This window comes from Salvelinus namaycush, chromosome 9, assembly GCF_016432855.1.
Source record: "Salvelinus namaycush isolate Seneca chromosome 9, SaNama_1.0, whole genome shotgun sequence".
Lineage (NCBI taxonomy): Eukaryota > Metazoa > Chordata > Actinopteri > Salmoniformes > Salmonidae > Salvelinus > Salvelinus namaycush.
The window spans coordinates 29510033-29532329 of NC_052315.1; the positions used below are offsets into that span (position 1 = coordinate 29510033).

Consider the following 22297-nt stretch of genomic DNA (forward strand, 5'->3'; position numbering starts at 1 on the left):
GACTTGTGGAGGTCTACAATTAGGTCTGAGGTCTTGGCTAATTTATTTAGATTTTCCCATGATGTCAGCCAAAGTGGCACTGATTTTGAAGGTAGGCCTTGAAACACATCCACAGATACACCTCCAATTGACTCAAAGGATGTCAATTAGCCTATCAGAAGCTTCAAAAGCCATGACATTTTTTGGATTTTTCCAAGCTGTTTAAAGACACAGTCAACTTAGTGTATGTAAACTTCTGACCCACTGGAATTGTGATACAGGGAAATAATCTGTCTGTAAACAATTGTTGAAAAAATGACGTGTTATGCACAAAGTAGATGTCCTAACCGACTTGACAAAACTATAGTTTGTTAACAAGAAATTTGTGGAGTGGTTGAAACATAAGTTTTAATGACTCCACCCTAAGTGTATGTAAACTTCTGACTTCAACTGTATATATTTCTATATAAACAGTACCAGTAAAAAGTTTGGACACACCTTCTCATTTATGGGTTTTTCTTTATTTTTACTATTTTATATTCTTCAAAGTAGCCACCCTTTGCATTGATGACTGTTTTAAACACTCATTCTCCCCAGTCTGAGGTCCTGAGCGCTCTGGAGCAGGTTTTCATCAAGGATCTCTCTTTACTTTGCTCCATTCATCTCTCCCTCAATCCTGACTAGTCTCCCAGTCCCTGGCACTGAAAAACATAGCACAGCATTATGCTGATACCACCATGCTTAACTCTAGGAATGGTGCCAGGTTTCCTCCAGATGTGACATTGGCATTCAGGCCAAAGAGTTCAATCTTGGTTTCATCAAACCAGAGATTCTTGTTTCTCATGATCTGTGAGTCCTTTAGGTGCCTTTTGGCAAACTCCAAGCGGGCTGTCATGTGCCTTTTACTGACAAGTGGCTTCTGTCTTTTGCCTTTTACTGACGAGTGCTGCAGAGATGGGAGAACCTTCCAGATGCAATGCAAAATAATTACTTAAAAATCATACAATGTGATTTTCTGGATTTTTGTTTTAGATTCCGTCTCTCACAGTTGAAGTGTACCTATGATAAAAATGACAGACCTCTACATGCTTTGTAAGTAGGAAAACCTGCAAAAACGGCAGTGTATCAAATACTTGTTCTCCCCACTGTATAGACAGGTGTGTGCCTTTCTAAGTCATGTTCAATCAATTGAATTTACCACATGTGGACTCCAATCAAGTTGTAGAAACATCTCAAGGATGATCAATGGAAACAGGATGCTTTTGAGCTCAATTTCGAGTATCACAGCAAAGGGCCTGAATACTTATGTAAATAACATATTTCAGTTTTTTATTTTTCATAAATGTGCAAGAATTACTAAAAACCTGTTTTTCTCTTTGACATTATCAAATATTTTGTGTAGATTGAAGGGGGAAAAGTATATAATACATTTTAGAAGGCTGTAACGAAAGGCAATGTGGAAAAAAGCATGGGTCTGAATACTTTCTGAAAACACTGTATATATATGTTTTTAAAGTAAGGACTTAATGCAAAGTGAGGATGTACAAACAGACACATGCTATTAAGAAACAGTCATGAAAGTGTCATTTAAGAATATTTTTAATGGTTTAATGTCATGCATGTCCCTCATCGTGATAAAATGTGGGTTATTTCTTCAAGACAGTCTTCTGTTCAACATTTTCCCATGGCAGGCAGTAAGAAGGAAAGATGGAACCCAGAGTTTCTTCTCAAATCCAATTTATGAATCCCTCTAATGACAGAGAGACACAGAGCTCAATGTGGACAGGATCAAGGCGTCACTTCATTGATCTGTCTGTTCTTAATGATTCAGCTATGTTATAGGCAAAGCTATTGAGCAGAGTCACATTGTTTCAGGCCAATGATTTATTTAAACCCTGGATTGCTGATGCTATGTATTTGCCATTGTGAGGCTTTGAAGCCGTCAGTCCTCCATAGGAATTAATGGAATTCTACATTACTTAAATGAAATGTTTAAAGGACAGAATTACATGTATTTAAGTATTTTCTGTTGTAGTGGGGACAATAAAATTCGTAATCTCAAAATTATACTTTATGGAAAATGTTTTGCCATTTTAATGTTTAGCTGACATAATTTTAAAGTATGCTTTAATCTGTCTGAAATAGACTAAATTGTCGACATTAACAAATGCATTTCTATAACTTCCAGAATATCTTTGCCAAGATGGAGGTGCGGTGGCTTCAACACGCCCCCTCCTAATAGTCATCTACTGCATATATAAATCATTGTTTCAGTCATGGCTTTGTCTATTAGCTCTGTATTTGTCAACAGAATAGGAGGCCTTCTTTCAAGCAAAGCTTTGGCCATATCACAAAGAAACACACAAGTATTACATTTGTAGACCTTTAACATACATGATTGCACTTGCTGTTACGGCATAAAGCTCTACAAATACTGTTGCATTGGTTGAATCACAGCATTGTTGCAAGCTTATATTAAAATGCTTCTAGTTGACACTGTTAGTCATCCATTTGAGTTGTATCCTTCTGAATGGGCTCCACAGTGACAACGTATTTAGCGGTGGGGCTGTAGCGGCGGGAATGCACATTGTGTGTATACGAGGAGTTTCGGGACCTCATAGCGATCTCTCCTCTCTGTGGGATGCGCTGGGTGACGATAGATGTGTAGGACTGGCCCAGTATCATCCTCTGCTGTTGGGGGATCTGCAGCAGGACCCTTTGCTTGAGGAGCCGGGCCTCATCAGAGATCTTGGGCTCCCCGTCCTCCTCATCTCCAGCACTGCAGCCAGCCTCAGACTCCTTGTAGGAGTATAACCCTGGAATCTGTGTCCAAAGAAAACAATACCATGATAGCAATTCATCCAAGTAATTAGAACTAGCTCTAATCCTTTTCATCTTAATCATTACTTGTTTGGTTATTGTCTTCTACAGGGGTGATTTAATGAGTGTCACAGGCTTAGTTGAATTCATGGGAAGGTCTGTGTTGTCCTCCCCCCCTCCTACAATGGCTTCTTAAAAAAAAACTGCTATTGCTTATTTGAGACATGTGTCATCTGGGCCTGCAGCTAATTAGAATATCAGACAGTGTTTTCCCAGAAAAGCCAGCAGGATTTTTCCTCTGTGTGGGACAATTCCAGTTAGAGCTGCTTGCTGTTTGTTCAGGGAATCAGGAGCTGTATGATGGCAAGGAGAAATGGAATGACATTCTGATGGATTAAATATATTTCATTAGGAGGCTATTTGAACAAACAGGCCAATGAGGCCAAAAAGACTCTGGTATGATCTATGAAGGGAACAATGCATGCAGGCCTTTTCATGTGCCGACATTACCAAGAATGCATCACACCACCTTCAGGCAAATCTGAATTTAAAGTGCCTTCAGAAAGTATTCATACCCCTTGACTTATTCTACATTTTGTTGTGCTACAGCCTGAATCCAAAATGGGTTAAATATTTGTTCTCACCCATCTACACACAATACCTCATAATGACAAAGTGAACATGTTTTTAGAAATTTGTATAAATGTATTGAAAATGAAATACAGTAAGATCTCATTTACATAAGTATTCACACTCCTGAGTCAATATGTGTTAAAATCACATTTGGCAGCAATTACAACTGAGTCTGAGTAAGTCTAAGAGCTTTGTAGACTAGGATTGTACAATATTTTCAAATTCTTTAAAAAAATTCTTCAAGCTCTGTCAAGTTGGTTGTTGATCATTGCTAGACAGCCATTGTCAAGTCTTGCCATAGTTTTTCAAGACAATTTAAATCAAAACTGTACCTACTGTAGGCTAAGTAACACAAGTGTATATTCGGCCTTGTGTTTAATGTTATTGTCAATCAAAAAATTGTATAAAGCCCCTTTTTTTTTTTTTTTTTTTTACACATCAGCCGACGTCAAAGTGCTATACAGAAACCCAGCCTAAAACCCCAAACAGCAAGCAATGCAGATGTAGACAATTGAATTTGTCTCCCAGGGTCTGTTGGAATGCAGATTGAACCAGGTTTTCCTCTAGGGTTTTGCCTGTGCTTAGCTCTATTCTGTTTCTTTTACTCCCCCCTGAATAAAACTCTGGTCCTTGCCGATGACTAGCATACCCCATAACATGATGCAGCCACCACCATGTTTGAAAATATGACGTGTGGTACTCAGTGACGTGTTGGGTTTAACCCAAACATAACTTTGTATTCAGGACATCAAGTTAAGAGAATTTGTACTCCTGAACTCATTTAGACTGGCCATAACAAAGGGGTTGAATAATTATTGACTCAAGACAATTCAGCTTTTAATTTTTTATTCATTTGTAAAAATTAAAAACATAATTCCACTTTGACATTATGGGGCATTGTGTGTAGGCCAGTGACAAAAAAAACATCTATTTATTCAATTTAAAATTGTAACACAACAATGTGGAAAAAGTCAAGGGGTGTGAATATTTTCTGAAGTTCCGTTCCTTAATAGTCTGTTTAAGGTTCACAAATCAATAGTGATAGTTATTACCCTCTCCCCCTAAAAAAAAGGTTTACCAGTAAGCCAACTTCAAAGACTGCATTGCATCTGTGACAGAGGAAGAATATGATAGACAATCATATTCTCTCCTTGAGCATTTTCGCTTGAGGGGATACCCCGATACCTGGCTTGATAAAGCTAAAAAACAAGTTAAAAGCTTGAACAGAAGCCAATTACTTAATAAGCAGAAGAAAGGGTTTTCTGTAAACTATATATTTACTTTCAATGATAGTCGTAATGGCATCAAGTCTATTGCCAAACATTGACACATTATCAGACTCCTCTTTAACTTCTTCTTAATAGGGGGCGCTGTTTTCACTTTGGGAAAAAATCGTGCCCAAATTAAACGGCCTCGTATTCTGTTCTAGATCATACAATATGCATATTATTATTACTATTGGATAGAAAACACTCTGAAGTTTCTAAAACGGTTTGAATTATATCTGTGAGTAAAACAGAACTAATTTGGCAGCAAACTTCCAGATAGGAAGTGAAAATTCTGAAAATGGGGCTCTGTCAGGGCCTGCCTATTCAACTGGCTTATATTTATGGATCTGTATACACTTCATATGCCTTCCACTAGATGTCAACAGGCAGTAGAAGGTTGAATGGGGTGTCTAGCTTGATGTAAGGCCGAATGAGAGCTTTTGGAGTGACAGGTCCGCTCTTTTGTCAGTTTTCAACTGCGCACAGGGGAACTCCACATTGTCTTCTGAAATGCGTTACGTATACATGACGAAATGCTCCGGCTCTGATTTTATTGGATACATATGAGAAAAAAATCATAAAGTAGGATTTTCAACCGAGTTTGACCAGTTTATTCAACGTTTATTGGGACTTTTGGAATTTTTCATTCCAGGCGCAACGATTTCTTGGACATGTGCCCTCCACATGGCTAGCCAAAGTTGCTAATTCGACAGAAGAAATGGACATTCTAAAACCAAACAACGATTTATTCTGGAACTAGGACTCCTTGCACAACATTCCGATGGAAGATCATCAAAAGTAAGAGAATATTTATGATGTTATTTCGTATTTTTGTGTTTTATGTTGGCTCCAACAAGGCGGAGAATTGTTGGGCGCTGTCTCACAATATTGCATGCTGTATGTTGTACTAAAGTTATTTAAAAAAATCTAACACAGCGGTTGCATTAAGAACCAGTGTATCTTTCATTTGCTGTACAACATGTATTTTTTAGTAAAGTTTATGATGAGTTCTTTGGTTAGATTAGGTGACTGTCCAAAATATCTCCGGACAATATGGTGCATTGTGGCTACGTATTCACAATGTAAAACCACGATTTGTAGCTCTATATATGCACATTTTCGAACAAAACATAAATGTATTGTATAACATGATGTTATAAGACTGTCATCTGATGAAGTTGTCCAAAGGTTAGTGATTCATTTTATCTCTATTTCTGAGTTTTGTGAAAGCTATGTTGGCGGTGAATAAATGGCGTTGTGTGTTTGGCTATTGTGGTGAGCTAATATAAATATATATTGTGTTTTCGCTGTAAAACATTAAAAAAATCGGAAATGATTGCTGGATTCACAAGATGTTTATCTTTCATTTGCTGTATTGGACTTGTGATTTCATGAAATTATATTATATGATATCCCTGTCGCGTTAGGCTAGGCTATGCTAGTCAGCTTTTTTGATGAGGAGGATCCCGGATCCGGGAGGGAGACTCGTTAGAGGTTAAATTCTGTTTTTCCAGAATCCTCCTTTATTCACCTTAAACAATCAACAAATCTATCAAACATATTAGTTAAATCAGATGTGGAGAGAGAAGAGGCTGTCACGATCGTCGTAGTGAGGAGCGCAGCGTGACGTGAAGACATTTTTAATACAAGACGACTAAACACGAAGAACACTAAACAAAATAACAAAACGAACGTGACTGCTATAAACAAAGAGTGCATACATGCAACTTCACAAAGACATAAAAAAGGAACTAAGGTCAGAATGTGACAGTACCCCCCCAAAGGTGCGGACACCGGCCGCAAAACCTGAACCTATAGGGGAGGGCCTGTGTTACGGATACAAGTGTTCTGTGTGTATCCTGTGTGTATTTCTTTTCTCTCCTTCTCCCCTACTCACAGGTGACAATAATCATTCCCCAATCAGTCATCAATCAGTCGCTAATCAGAAGACACCTGCTCCTTTTCCCTTACCCAATCACGGTCCCTTTCCCTTGGTTTAAAACCCCTGTCAGTTGTTTTCTCCCCAGCTCAATCTCTTTTGTAAATGCCTTCTGTCTGTAGATCGCTTGTGTGTTTTGCATCTACATGTCACTTTGTCCCCACCTGTGAGTATTGTTTTGGTTATGGTGTTTGAGTGTTTGTTTGATGGTGGGAAAAGGGGGTAACCAGACAAGTCGCCCTTGGGCATACACTACCCGTAGGTAAACTTTGTTATATAAACACTAGTTAGAACTGGGCGGACCACCCCCTGTATTTTTGGTTAGTTAGTTAGCTGTTTGTGAAGTAGGCTAGTCTAGCTTAGGGGTGTTTTTGGATTATTCTTTCATTCCTTGGGTCCAGCTCAGCCCCTTTTCCTGCTCCCCCCATTACCGTGTGTTTTTAAATAAACCTTGAGTGTTTGACGGTAGTAATTTAGTTGTCTGTGGTTATTTTTGTTCTCACTGTTACGTTGTCACTATAATAATTTGCATGAGTTGTGTTACGGGTCCCATTACCATCCCCCCTAGATTGTCGGGCCAAAGGGATTCGTAACATAAGTGGGAGCTCATCCGGGATCTGTCTTTATTGACACCCATACCGCTTATGCAAATTGTTGTAGTGGTATAGTTCAGTGTTGAGCGCTGTAGCTGAAGTAGCATTAGTGTTTGCTATTTTGTTGGCTCTTGTGTGGTAGTTCAAGATGGCTATTTTTGATTTGAAGTCCTTTTTGGATAACCCTTCGTGGGAGGTTTTTGATAGATGTCGTAGGGTAGATTTAATGACCTTGGCTGACCATTATTCGGTATCGATTCCGCCGGGTTTAGTTAAAGCGGAGGTTAAACAACTAGTGTTAAATGTTTTGTTGGAAGAGCAGGTGCTTGTATTACCGCTGCCTGAGCCTACTACCCCTGTAGGGGATGTTGCTGCTCCTCTAAGCCCAGTGGTGTCTGAGGGCGAGGCTAAAGCACCTGCCACATTGCCCCGTTTTGATCCACTCTCCCCACTTTCAACCGGTGATGCCAGGAGGGATATCCGTTCCATACAGTTCCAACTGGAGGCGGAAGAGAGAGCCCAAATTAGGCGAGAGACTCTCCAGTTGGAGATGTGTAAAATTGAGGCAGAAAAAGAGGAAAGGCGAGAACAGCGGCAGATGGAGTTAAAAATGCGCCAGATGGAACTGGAGGCAGAGACAGCGAGGCTAGCCTTCGTTCCTGCAGTGACTGTTAGTGAGCCGTCCTCACCAACTAGAGATCCCAACACTTTTGACATTAGTAGGCAGATTGCCTTAGTACCTTTGTTCAGAGAGTCAGAGGTTGACTCCTATTTTTGTGTATTTGAACGTATAGCCGTAGCCTTGAAATGGCCTAAAGAGGTATGGTGCCTATTACTTCAGTATAAATTAACTGGTAAAGCCCAAGAGGTTTTGTCAGCGCTACCTCTTGAAGACAGTTTAAATTATGAAGTGGTCAAAGCTACTGTTCTTCGCGCATATGAGCTTGTGCCTGAGGCATACCGACAGAGATTTAGGTCTCATAAGAAGTCTTCTAGTAAGACTTATGTGGAATTTGCTAGAGAGAAGGGAAATCTGTTTGATAAATGGCATGCTGCTAGTAAGGTAACTGATTTCAACTCTCTCCGGGAGTTAATTTTGTTGGAAGAGTTTAAAAATTGCTTACCTGAACGCATTGTAGTGTACCTAAACGAACAGAAAGTATCCTCCCTGTCAGAAGCGTCTGTGTTGGCAGACGAGTTTGTGTTGACGCACAAGAGTGTGTTTTCGGCTCATACTGAGAGTAGAGTTACAGAAGTGCCTACTTATAGCCCTAGTCGGCCAGCAGTATATCAAGCACGCCAGAAAAATGAGCGTCCCTGTTTCTATTGTCATAAGGTGGGACATATGATTAATGATTGCTTCCTGCTAAAACGTAAACAAGGGATGCCTCTTCGTGCCAAGCCACCAACAGGTGTTGGTCTAATTCGTACGGTTGTGAGGTCTGAAACGAAACAGGTGCCTAAGGGTAAATGTATTTTGGAAGACCCAGTTCCCGACCGTAGTTATGAACCGTTCATTTGAGGGGTTTGTGTCCCTAGCGAATGACGACGCGTCTCGGCTTCCGGTTAAAATCCTTAGAGATACTGGTGCGGCGCAGTCGTTTATATTGTCTGATGTGTTGCCCTTATCCGACGATACATACTGTGGTTCCAGTGTGTTAGTTCAGGGTATTGAAATGGGTTTTGTTCCAGTGCCATTGCACTTTGTGAAAGTACACTGAGTTAATCAGTGGAATATTCAGAGTGGGGGTACGTCCTATGTTGCCAGTAAAAGGTGTGACCTTTATAATGGGTAACGATATTGCCGGAGGAAAGGTAGTACCCGTTTTGGAGGTAATGGATAAAAGTGACCACTCTCTCTCCAATGAGCTGGCACAGAGTTATCCACATGTGTTCCCCGCTTGTGCTGTCACTCGTGCTCAGGCACGACAAGAGAGTGACGTGATAGATTTGTCGAACACTGTTCTGTTCAAAGAGGATGATCAAGAGGATGGGTTGTGCGCTACCTCTGGGAAGCTGATCACCTCTGACAAACAGCCCAGGAAAGAAGTGAAGAATGTTGAACTTATTGCTGATGCAATACAGTTACCAGTCACTCGTGAGCAGCTGGTTGCTAACCAAAAGGTTGACACCAAGCTTGCTAAATGTTTTTCTAGTGTTGTCTCATTGGAAGAGGTAAAGAAGAAAAACGTGGCTTACTTCATTGATGGTAATCTCCTCATGCGTAAATGGACATCCCATGATGACGCAGGCGGAGATTGGAATGCTGTTTACCAAATAGTGATTCCTACAGCCTTTCGACAAAATGTGTTATCCCTTGCTCATGATCACCCATGGTCTGGTCATTTAGGAATCACAAAAACATATGATCGGATCCTTCGCCATTTCTTTTGGCCAGGTTTAAAACAAGATGTGGCTCAGTACTGTCGTACCTGCCACACATGTCAGATAACAGGAAAACCAAATCAGGTTATTCCTCCCGCTCCTCTTTGTCCAATACCTGTCATAGGTGAACCATTCGAACATGTGGTGGTTGATTGTGTTGGACCATTACCGAAGACAAAATCGGGTAACCAGTTTCTGTTGACAATTATGTGTATGGCAACAAGATACCCCGAGGCCATTCCTCTGCGAAGGATTACAGCCCCGGTAGTGAGTAAAGCCTTAATTAAATTCTTCACGACGTTCGGATTACCTAAGGTGGTACAAAGTGATCAAGGTACCAATTTCCTGTCCAAGCTTTTCAAGCAGGTGTTAAAATCCTTATCAATTACGCACCGTGTGTCAAGCGCCTATCACCCAGAATCTCAGGGTGCGCTTGAAAGATGGCATCAGACACTGAAGTCTATGCTACGTAAATATTGTTTAGAATCTGAGAAAGATTGGGATGAGGGAGTACCTCTAGTTTTGTTTGCTGCTCGTGAAACTGTACAGGAGTCCCTAGGTTTCAGCCCGGCTGAACTAGTGTTTGGTCACACAGTGAGAGGACCAATGAAAGTTCTTAAAGAACAGTTTTTGTCCCAAGAGTTGTGTACAGGAGATGAAAATGTGTTGGACTACGTTAGTCGCTTTCGGGAGCGCCTACACCAAGCCTGTGCTCTTGCAAAGGAAGCTCTGTCTTCCTCCCAAAGGAGCATGAAAAGACACTATGATAAAGAGGCTGTTTCTCGTCCACTACAGCCAGGTGACCAAGTACTGGTCTTATTGCCTGTTCCAGGATCTTCACTGTCAGCTCGTTTCTCTGGTCCTTACTTCATTGAGAAGAAATTAAGTGAAACTGATTATGTGCTTCAAACGCCTGATAGAAAACGCCAATCTCGTGTGTGCCACATTAACATGTTAAAAGCATACCACACCCGACCCATCACCCAAGTGGATAGTTCAAAAACAGAGGAAGGTGCGGCTGTCTCCGCTGCTTCTACTGCTATGATAATGGACTGTCATGTTGATAATAATGAGGGAGATGGATTAGAGTTGCGCAATACTCAGCAGCAGTGCGTTAGATTGCCCAACTCAGAAATGCTGCTGTCTATCAAGTCAGGTCTGGTTCATTTAACAGACGGACAGGCCGACGATGTTGTGAGGCTACTACACAGTTTTCCATGTCTCTTTAATGACGTTCCTACTCACACAAACGTGTTGGAACATGACATTAATGTTGGAAATGCTACACCTATCAAGCAACACCCCTATCGTATCAACGCTTCCAAAAGGAAGATAATGAGGGATGAAGTGACATATTTGTTGGAGAATGACCTGGCTACGCCAAGTTCAAGCCCTTGGAGTTCTCCTTGCATTCTGGTTCCTAAACCTGATGGTACGTCCAGGTTATGTACGGATTATCGAAAGGTTAATTCTGTCACAATGCCAGATTCGTTCCCGTTACCCAGACTGGACGACTGTATCGACACTATTGGAGCTGCTAAGTATGTTACTAAGTTGGACCTCTTAAAAGGTTACTGGCAGGTTCCGTTAACTGCACGTGCTTCGGAGATTTCTGCCTTTGTAACCCCAGACAACTTCCTACAGTACTCAGTCATGGCTTTTGGGATGCGAAATGCACCAGCCACTTTCCAACGACTGGTTAACTCCGTATTAGCTGGAGTACCCAACTGTAGTGCTTATCTTGATGATCTGGTGATTTATTCGTCTGAGTGGTCAGATCATGTTGACTCTCTCAGGGTAGTATGTGAACGGTTGGCAGCTGCTTCGCTAACCCTGAACTTGGCAAAGTGCGAGTTTGGAAAAGCTACTGTTACTTATCTTGGCAAAGAGGTCGGCCATGGACAGGTGCGCCCTGTTGATGCCAAGGTGTTGGCTATAACTGCATTTCCCGCACCTACCACCAGACGACAGCTACGCCGCTTTTTAGGGATGGTGGGCTACTATCGTAGTTTCTGTCAAAATTTCTCTGCGGTAGTTGCTCCATTGACCGATTTTGCTCAGTCCGGCTAAATCATTTGTGTGGTCTCCGGATTGTAAAATAGCTTTTGAATCTGCGAAAGCCCTCTTGTGTAATACCCCTGTACTTGCTGCTCCGGATTTTGAAAAACCATTTCAACTTGAGGTAGATGCTAGTGCCAGAGGTGCTGGTGCTGTTCTACTGCAGCAGGACAAGAGTGGAGTGGATCATCCAGTGTGTTATTTTTCTCGGAAGTTTAATAAATGTCAAACAAACTATGCCACAATAGAACAGGAAGCTCTTGCTTTGTTGTTGGCTCTGCAGCACTTTGAGGTGTACATTGGTTCCAGTGCCCTGCCAGTGATTGTATATACGGACCACAACCCCTTAGTGTTTCTCCACCGCATGTACAATCAGAACCAGCGCCTAATGCGTTGGGCCCTTATTGTACAGAATTATAATTTGGAGATAAAGCATAAAAAAAGTTCTGAGAATGTGTTGGCAGATGCTTTGTCTCGTGTGTGAGAATTATGATGTTTGTATGTTTTGTAAATACTGTGTTCGCAATCCCCCTAGGGTTGCTCTTTTAAGGGTGGGAGTGTTACGGATACAAGTGTTCTGTGTGTATCCTGTGTGTATTTCTTTTCTCTCCTTCTCCCCTACTCACAGGTGACAATAATCATTCCCCAATCAGTCATCAATCAGTCGCTAATCAGAAGACACCTGCTCCTTTTCCCTTACCCAATCACGGTCCCTTTCCCTTGGTTTAAAACCCCTGTCAGTTGTTTTCTCCCCAGCTCAATCTCTTTTGTAAATGCCTTCTGTCTGTAGATCGCTTGTGTGTTTTGCATCTACATGTCACTTTGTCCCCACCTGTGAGTATTGTTTTGGTTATGGTGTTTGAGTGTTTGTTTGATGGTGGGAAAAGGGGGTAACCAGACAAGTCGCCCTTGGGCATACACTACCCGTAGGTAAACTTTGTTATATAAACACTAGTTAGAACTGGGCGGACCACCCCCTGTATTTTTGGTTAGTTAGTTAGCTGTTTGTGAAGTAGGCTAGTCTAGCTTAGGGGTGTTTTTGGATTATTCTTTCATTCCTTGGGTCCAGCTCAGCCCCTTTTCCTGCTCCCCCCATTACCGTGTGTTTTTAAATAAACCTTGAGTGTTTGACGGTAGTAATTTAGTTGTCTGTGGTTATTTTTGTTCTCACTGTTACGTTGTCACTATAATAATTTGCATGAGTTGTGTTACGGGTCCCATTACCATCCCCCCTAGATTGTCGGGCCAAAGGGATTCGTAACAGCCTGGGTGGGCATTTACCGCGGTGGCGGCTCTGGAGCGGGACGTGGACCCCACTCCACCATAGTCTCGGCCCACTTATGTGGCACCTTAGGAGTGGCGACCCTCGCCACCGACCCCGGTTTGGAGACCCTAGTAGAGGGCACCACTGGACCCAGGGGCGCCTCTAGTGCGCAGCCTTGGCACCACTTCTCCAGGCTGGATGACCACTTTAGCCCGGACCCTCCAGAGTGCATGCACAGGTTGAACCGGGCTGTGGGTGAGCACTGGAGATCTGGTACATTCGCCTGGCACGAGTGGAGCGCAGGCATAGGACGCACTGCACCCTCCCAGCGCCCCGGAGACACAACACGCAGAGCCGGCGCATGACACTTGCGGGGGGCTGGCCTATAGCGCACCGGGCTATGAGCGCGTACTGGCGACACTGTGCGCTTAACCGCATAACATGGTGCCTGACCAGTAACGCGCTGCTTACGATAAGCACGAGGAGTGGGCTCAGGTCTCCAACCTGACTCTGCCACACTCCTCGTGTGCCCCTCTCGTGCCTGTCGCGCTGCCGTGCTACCTCCTCATATCGCCGCCGCTCAGCTTTCGCTGCCTCCAGTTCTTCCTTGGGGCGGCGATATTCCCCAGCCTGTGCCCAGGGTCCCTTACCGTCTAGTATCTCCTCCCATGTCCATGAGTCCATAATCCTCTGCTCCTGTTTACCACGCTGCTTGGTCCTTGGTTGGTGGGTTATTCTGTCACGATCGTCGTAGTGAGGAGACCAAAGCGCAGCGTCACGTGAAGACATATTTTTAATCCAAGACGACTAAACACGAAGAACACTAAACAAAATAACAAAACGAACGTGACTGCTATAAACAAAGAGTGCATACATGCAACTTCACAAAGACATAAAAAAGGAACTAAGGTCAGAACGTGACAGGCATTCATAAAAGGATGCTTCCCCTGTAGATGTTGTACCTCATGGCACCATAAGGAAATGTTCCAACTTTGCATGCCTTCAGACTTCTAGGACCTATGAGATAAAGTAATATATAAATTGCACTAATAAAGGAGTTATATATATATAACTCATATATATATATATATATATATATGTGTGTTAGTGTAATAAGATGTATATCCCGCGCCTTGAAAGGACGTCGTGGAGAACATAAATCCACTATTAGACATCAAGATATCACCTCGCCAGTTGCGAGACACTTTATAGAAGAAAAGAAAATCATTCTATTAATGAATTGTGTTGTGTCGGGATCTAAAAGGTTCATCCACCACCTAGAGATGACTGTGTCACAGACTATGACAACAAATTACTCCAAAGAGAAGCGATGTGGATATATAACTTAAATTCTGTATCTCCACAATTTTAAACGAAGAACTAGATTTCGCATTCTTCCTTTAAGCCACATTTATACAAGAACACTTTCCATATCAGATTTTGCATATCGTTTATGAGTTAGCCCCACATATTTATGAACTGCTTTGTCTGATGTCCTTTGTGGTCGGCTATCTCATGAATTGACGTGACGTATTTAGGTGAGTGGACACCCCTGGGCGATTGATTTGCGAGTTGCCCTTTCATGCCCGCTCCCATACCCTATAATTCTGTATCTTTTTGTGACTAATTTGCATACAGGTAGACCAGAGGGGCCGGGTCCCTGATTGGCAGATGAGTGGCAACCCTGATTAGAACCATCTGCTGCTCATCTGTTGTTCTTTACAAATGCTGCTTTGAATTAATGAAAATTGTACACACTGAATGTGGCTGTAAAGCCAAAACGTCTGTGTATGCATTGGATAATGAAGTAAGCTTTATGCAATATATTATTGAGTGTGAACCCATTACACCGCTTTGTTTGTCTGAATACTTTCTGAAGGCATTGTACATCAAGGTCTAGTCTTTCCTCATCTGAAATTTCGAAAGAATTATGACCCTAAGGATATCCAGTAAAGGCATGATAAAATATGATAGTAACTGACAAACTGGCCTGGCACATGGTACCTATTTGGATTGGATAAATGCGGTCTTTCATAATCTGGTTGTACTTTTTTTGTCCCACAGCTGACACAAAGCATCTAGTTCTAACCGTGTTGTCGCTGTGATGAAGTTCACGTTGAGTTTTTAGTCACCTGTTTGCTCCACAGATTTAGAGGGCCAATGGCAATGTCACAGTAGGTAAATGGGTATTTTCTCCATGCTTATCTTTATAGCACATTTCCCAAGCCACAGATGATCAATTTTCTCAGACAATGGAATTTCCCCATTCCTTATTGAACACAACATGCCTTTATCTCATTAATGAAGAAGCTACTGAAATCAGGTTGGATGTGTTTGATAATGCTATTGCTGGTTGTGTTTGGCTAGCTATTTTTGATAAAGCAAGGCAGGCTAGCTAGCTACCTCATTACAACAGTTAGGTTGTAGCTCATACAAGTTTGTGTATTGTCTATATATTGCTGGTTATGTAACATTATCATTTGATAATGCTAGCGAGGCAGGCTAGCTAGATAGCTAGTCTGTAGCTAGCTAATGTTTTCATACATGTCGGATTTACAAGTTAGTTCGTAGCTCGTACAAGTGTATTCTGTATTGTCAAGGGCAAAACTAAATAATTGGATGCACCTATGGTGGTAGATAACTCATGTCTGAGGCTGAATAATACAGTGAAATAGGAGCAACAACCCTTAACGTTACATATGCTCTCTCTAATTCTCTCCTTCTCTCTTTCTTTCTCTCTCTCGGAGGACCTGAGCCCTAGGACCATGCGTCAGGACTACCGGGCATGATGACTCCTTGCTCTCCCCAGTCCACCTGGCCTTGCTGCTGGTCCAGTTTCAACTGTTCTGCCTGCGGCTATGGAACCCTGACCTGTCCCGTGGACGTGCTACCTGTCCCAGACCTTCTGTTTTCAACTCTCTAGAGACCGCAGGAGCGGTAGAGATACTCTTAATGATCGGCTATGAAAAGCCAACTGACATTTACTCCTGATTATTATTTGACCATGCTGGTCATTTATGAACATTTGAACATCTTGGCCATGTTCTGTTATAATCTCCACCCGGCACAGCCAGAAGAGGACTGGCCACCCCTCATAGCCTGGTTCCTCTCTAGGTTTCTTCCTAGGTTTTGGCCTTTCTAGGGAGTTTTTCCTAGCCACCGTGCTTCTACACCTGCATTGCTTGCTGTTAGTTTTTTTTTGGCTGGGTTTCTGTACAGCACTTCGAGATATTAGCTGATGTACGAAGGGCTATATAAAATAAACTTGATTTGATTTTAACAGCGTCACCGGCCTGAATCTAATCTGAGGCTACAGTCAGTCTACATCTGTAAAGCATCAAATTAGCTTGTCCCGAGTTACTACCCTGATGACACAGATAGCTTCATCACCAACGGTAATGTGTGTTATGTGAAAGTGTATAAAAAAATACCCAGTTTGATAAACTAGCAATTTAATTAATTACCCAGTCAAGCTGATACAAGTAGTAGAGTCATTTTGGTTGTGAAGTGCATTATCAAAAAGCTTTGTTCTTTCTTTATAACAAAATGCAATTTACCACTTGGCTATCTATTGTATCACTTGTCACAGGCACCCCCAGTCAGCACCAACTCATAAGATGAGGAAGTACATTGATTATGAAGATTGCCTGCTGCAGTTGTTCAAGAGATGTCCAGTTTACAGCCGATCATGAAACATAGAGTAGACCAGCAAGGGGACCGTCAGCATCACGCAGACATGCCCTCGCTTTGAGCAATCCTATAAATGGAACAGGGAGGACACTTGAAATCAGGTTGGTGACATTTGACCTGGTCAAAAGTCAAAACAGTTTCAAGTTGTCCCAATTCACCTTCATAACCTAGCCTGGTGGAACCGGCCTGACCGCTTCATTTACCATTCTATTTCACGTCACATATCATGATATCTTACGTGAAATAGAAAGGTGAATGTAGTGATCAGGTTAGTTTCACCATGCTAATCATAACCACCATTGATCATGTAATCAGTGGTCTCTGTCTGTGTGTGACCGAACAGTATATTTAATGGAGGGGCCAGGAGCTGATCTACGCAGCCATGCCCATCAATAGGGCGCTGGCAAAAACCTTACCTCTAGCCTCACCGACTGCTTATCAACTGTCGTCGATGGGGAAACTAGAATTAGGTAGGTTTAGTCTGACCTGTTCAAACTTCAACATAGTATATGTTCGTTTGTCAGACATCACTATTAATAGAAGAGTGACTGTATGTGTTCACAGATGGGTCTATGGAGCCAGCACTTGCAAGATGATGTGGAGTCGTGACCAACAGACAGGCTTGATACTGACATCTCTGAATGGAGAGAGACCTGGCACTCAACACATCCACAATGTGGGACTGAAGTCGATTACTAATAATACAGCACAGAAAAAAAAATGTCCAGTATTTGTAACACCCTTTTCATTCCATGTGTCACTGATGAACTCGGCCTTAACTCTAGCTATTTCTACAGATGGAGAGGATTGTTGATGCTTTTGCGAGACACCAGCCTCGGTTGTTTGATGGGGTGACCATAATTGGGCAGATGTTATCTGATCTGTTCAAACTTCAACATAATACCTGTTTGCATAATAGAACAGTGACTTTGTGTGTATGTGTTCACAGAAACATGTATGGAGCCAGCACATGGAGATTTGCAAGATGTGATGAAGTCCAGACTGGCAGACAGGCTTGGAGAGAGACCTGGCACTCAGCATTACAATTTTACTAGACAAAACTTTTACTTGTATCGTCTTTTTTCTATTATTGAATGACATCAGTCCATATGGGGAGGGAATAACCCTGTATATTCTACAGCAGAATCAGAGAACTCCTGTTATATACGGGACACCACACAGGATGACGACTCTGACATGTTTGTCAAGGTAGTCCCATTACCACCAACCAAAATGCTGATAGACACAGTATGTGTATTGGCTGGGAATGACAATGAAAAGTGAAAGGTGCACACTATGATATTAGCAGAACACTACTTCTATGGTATTATGATAAGGGTTGTTTATTCTACATGGACCTGTTACAACATTTGAAAGTTACCAAAACACTTAGTTACGAATATCTAGATAAATTCAGCAATTGCATTCTTCTTATTACTTTATAGGCTACTGACCTATTCAAATATTATTTGTCACATGCGCCGAATAAAACAGGTGTAGAACTTACTGTGAAACACTAACAAGCCCTTAACCAATAACGCAGCTCAAGAAATAGTTAAAATGTTTACTAAATAAACAAAATTGAAAAAAATACAATTACATAACAATAACAAGGCTATATTCAGGGGGTACCGGTACCAACTCAATGTGCGGGGGTACAGGTTAGTCGAGGTAATTTGTAAAGTGACTACACATAGATAATAAAACAGGGAGTAGCAGTAGTGTAAAAACGAAGGGGGGGGGGGGGGTCAATGTAAATAGTCCGAGTGGCCATTTGATTAATTGTTAAGCAGGCTTGGGGTTAGAAGCTGTTAAGAATCCTTTTGGAACTAGACTTGGCGCTCCTGTACCGCTTGCCGAGCGATAGCAGAGAAAACAGTCTATGACATGGGTGACTGGAGTCTGACAATTTTTGGGGCCTTCCTCTGACACCGCCTAATATATAGGTCATGTATGGCAGGAAGCTTGGCTCCAGTGATGAACTGGGCCGTATGTACTACCCTCTGTAGAGCCTTTATGGTCAGATAACAAGCAGTTGCCATACCAGGCGGTGATGCAACCGGTCAGGATGCTCTTGATGGTGCAGCTGTAAAACTTTGAGTATCTAGGGACCTGTGCCAAATCTTTTTAGTCTCCTGAGGGGGAAAAGGTGTTGTTGTGCCCTCTTCATGACTGTCTTGGTGTGTTTGGACCATGATAGTTTGTTGGTGACGTGGACACCAAGGAACTTGAAACTCTCCACCTGTCGATGTTAATTAACTCCCCTAACTGTTCAGCCATCCTTTTCCTATAGTCCACGATCAGCTCCTTTGTCTTGCTCACATTGAAGGAGAGGTAGTGGTCCTGGCACCACACTGACAGATCTCGGACCTCCTCCCTATAGACTGTCTCATCATTGTTGGTGATCAGGCCTACCACTGTTGTGTCGTCAACAAACTTAATGATGGTATTGGAGTCATGCCTGGCCACGCAGTCGTGGGTGAACAGGGAGTACAGGAGGGGACAATGCACGCACCCCTGAGGGGCCTCAGTGTTGCGGATCAGCGTGGCAGACGTGTTGTTGCCTACCCTTACCACCTGGGGGTGGCCCATCAGAAAGTCCAGTATCCAGTTGCAGAGGGAGGTGTTTAGTCCCAGTGTCCTTAGCTTAGTGTTGAGCTGTGGGCTCTATGGTGTTGAACACTGAGCTGTAGTCAATTAACAGAATTTTCACACAGGTGTTCCTTTTGTCCATGTGGGAACGGCCAGTTTGGAGTGCGATTGAGGATGTCATCTGTGGATCTGTTGGGGCGTTATGCGAATTGGAGTGGCTCTAGGGTTTCCGGCATGATGGTGTTGATGTGAGCCATGACCAGCCTTCGAAAGCACTTCATGGCTACTGACGTGAGTGCTACTGGGCGATAATCATTTAGGCAGGTTACTTTCGCTTTCTTGGGCACAAGGACTACGGTGGTCTGTTGAAACATGTAGGTATTACAGACTAGGTCAGGGAGAGGTTAAAAATGTCATTGAAGACACTTGCCAGTTGGTCCGCGCATGCTTTGAGTACAGTCCTGGTTATCCATCTGGCCCCGCGGCTTTGTGAATGTTGACCTGTTTAAAAAAAAAGGTCTTTCTCACATTGGCTACGGAGACTGAGACAACACAGTCATCTGGAACAACTGGTGCTCTCATGCATGCTTCAGTGTTGCTTGCCTCGAAGCGAGCTTAAAAAGGAATTTACTTATCTGGTAGGCTCGCGTCACTGGGCAGCTCACTTCCTCTGTTATCTCACCATACATCTGCCAATAGTTTTTGAACTCAATCTGAAGGAGGTTTGTTTGTTGTGATTGAGTGGGAGGAAAACAACTGAGCATGGTTGACAGATGGATGCGTCTTGGTGGTGCCAAGGACACACCCAAATCAAACCCCCAAGCCAACTCACATTTCACTTCTGCCATGGCTGCTAGCATTTCTTGAGGAGCAAGCCAAAAACAAGGCCAAATCAGCAGGTGAAGTTCCACTTTAATATAAATAATATAAATAATGCTGGTAGTTTGAATGAATCCAGCGTACAGTATATATATATGGACACTGTGCTATCTAACCTCCAAACGAGCTTCAATGCCATACAACACTCCTTCCGTGGCCTCCAACTGCTCTTAAATGCTAGTAAAACCAAATGCATGCTTTTCAACCGTTCGCTGCCTGCACCCGCATCACCACCCTGGACGGTTCCGACCTAGAATATGTGGACATCTATAAGTACCTAGGTGTCTGGCTAGACTGCAAACTCTCCTTCCAGACTCATATCAAACATCTCCAATCCAAAATCAAATCTAGAGTCGGCTTTCTATTTCGCAACAAAGCCTCCTTCATTCACGCCTCCAAACTTACCCTAGTAAAACTGACTATCCTACCGATCCTCGACTTCGGCGATGTCATCTACAAAATAGCTTCCAATACTCTACTCAGCAAACTGGATGCAGTTTATCACAGTGCCATCCGTTTTGTTACTAAAGCACCTTATACGACCCACCACTGCGACCTGTATGCCCTAGTCGGCTGGCCCTCGCTACATGTTCGTCGTCAGACCCACTGGCTCCAGGTCATCTACAAGGCTATGCTAGGTAAAGTGCCGCCTTATCTCAGTTCACTGGTCACGATGGCTACACCCACCCGTAGCACGCGCTCCAGCAGGTGTATCTCACTGATCATCCCTAAAGCCAAAACCTCATTTGGACGCCTTTCCTTCCAGTTCTCTGCTGCCTGCGACTGGAACGAATTGCAAAAATCTCTGAAGTTGGAGACTTTTATCTCCCTCAACAACTTTAAACATCTGCTATCCGAGCAGCTAACCGATCGCTGCAGCTGTACATAGTCCATCGGTATATAGCCCACCCAATTTACCTACCTCACCCCCCATACTGCTTTTATTTATTTACTTTTCTGCTCTTTTGCACACCAGTATCTCTACTTGCACATGATCATCTGATGATTTATCACTCCAGTGTTAATCTGCTAAATTGTAATTATTCGATTTATTGCCTACCCCCTCATGCCTTTTGCACACATTGTATATAGATTCTCTTTTTTTCTACCATGTTATTGACTTGTTTATTGTTTACTCCATGTGTAACTGTGTTGTTGTCTGTTCACACTGCTATGCTTTATCTTGGCCAGGTCGCAGTTGCAAATGAGAACTTGTTCTCAACTAGCCTACCTGGTTAAATAAAGGTGAAAAAATAAATAAATAAATAAATATATATATATATATATATATCTCACACACACACACACACAGGTGAAGTCAGAAGTTTGCATACAACTTAGCCAAATAAATTTAAACTCAGTTTCACAATTCCTGACATTTAATCCTAGTAAAAATTCCCTATCTTAGGTCAGTTAGGAAAACCAATTTATTTTAAAATGTCAGAATAATAGTAGAGAGAATGATTTTTTAAAGCTTTTATTTCTTTCATCACATTCCCAGTGGGTCAGAAGTTTACATACACTTAATTAGTATTTGGTAGCATTGCCTTTAAATTGTTTAACTTGGTTCAAACATTTCGGGTAGCCTTCCACAAGCTTCCCACAATAAGTTGGGTGAATTTTGGCCCATTCCTCCTGACAGAGCTGGTGTAGCTGAGTCAGATTTGTAGGCCTCCTTGCTCGCACACGCTTTTTCAGTTCTGCCCACAAATTTTCTATAGGATTGAGCTCAGGGCTTTGTGATGGCCACTCCAATACCTTGACTTTGTTACCCTTAAGCCAATTTGCCACAACTTTGGAAGTCTGCTTGGGGTCATTGTACATTTTGAAGACCCATTTGTGACCAAGCTTTAACGTCCTGACTGATGTCTTGAGATGTTGCTTCAATATATCCACATAATGTTCCTGCCTTATGATGCCATCTGTTTTTTGAAGTACCACAGTCCCTCCTGCAGCAAAGCACACCCACAGCATGATGCTGCCACCCCCGTGCTTCACGGTTGGGATGGTGTTCTTCGGCTTGCAAGCCTCCCCCTTTTTCCTCCAAACATAACGATGGTCATTATGGCCAAACGGTTCTATTATGGTTTCATCAGACCAGAGGACATTTCTCCAAAAAGTATGATCTTTTGTCACCATGTGCAGTTGCAAACCATAGTCTAGCTTTTTTATGGCGGTTTTGGAACAGTGGCTTCTT

General features: G+C 42.5%; 1 protein-coding gene across 1 annotated transcript in view; it reads right to left on the minus strand.

The window, feature by feature from the left end:
* Window positions 1-2478: 2478 nt before the first annotated feature.
* plin1 (perilipin 1) overlaps window positions 2479-22297 on the minus strand; it is a 43176-nt gene continuing 23357 nt past the window's right edge. Inside the window, exon 8 of the mRNA XM_039000373.1 lies at window positions 2479-2802. Within this exon, the coding sequence (XP_038856301.1) occupies window positions 2479-2802 (324 nt within the window). The remainder of the gene's footprint in view (window positions 2803-22297) is intronic.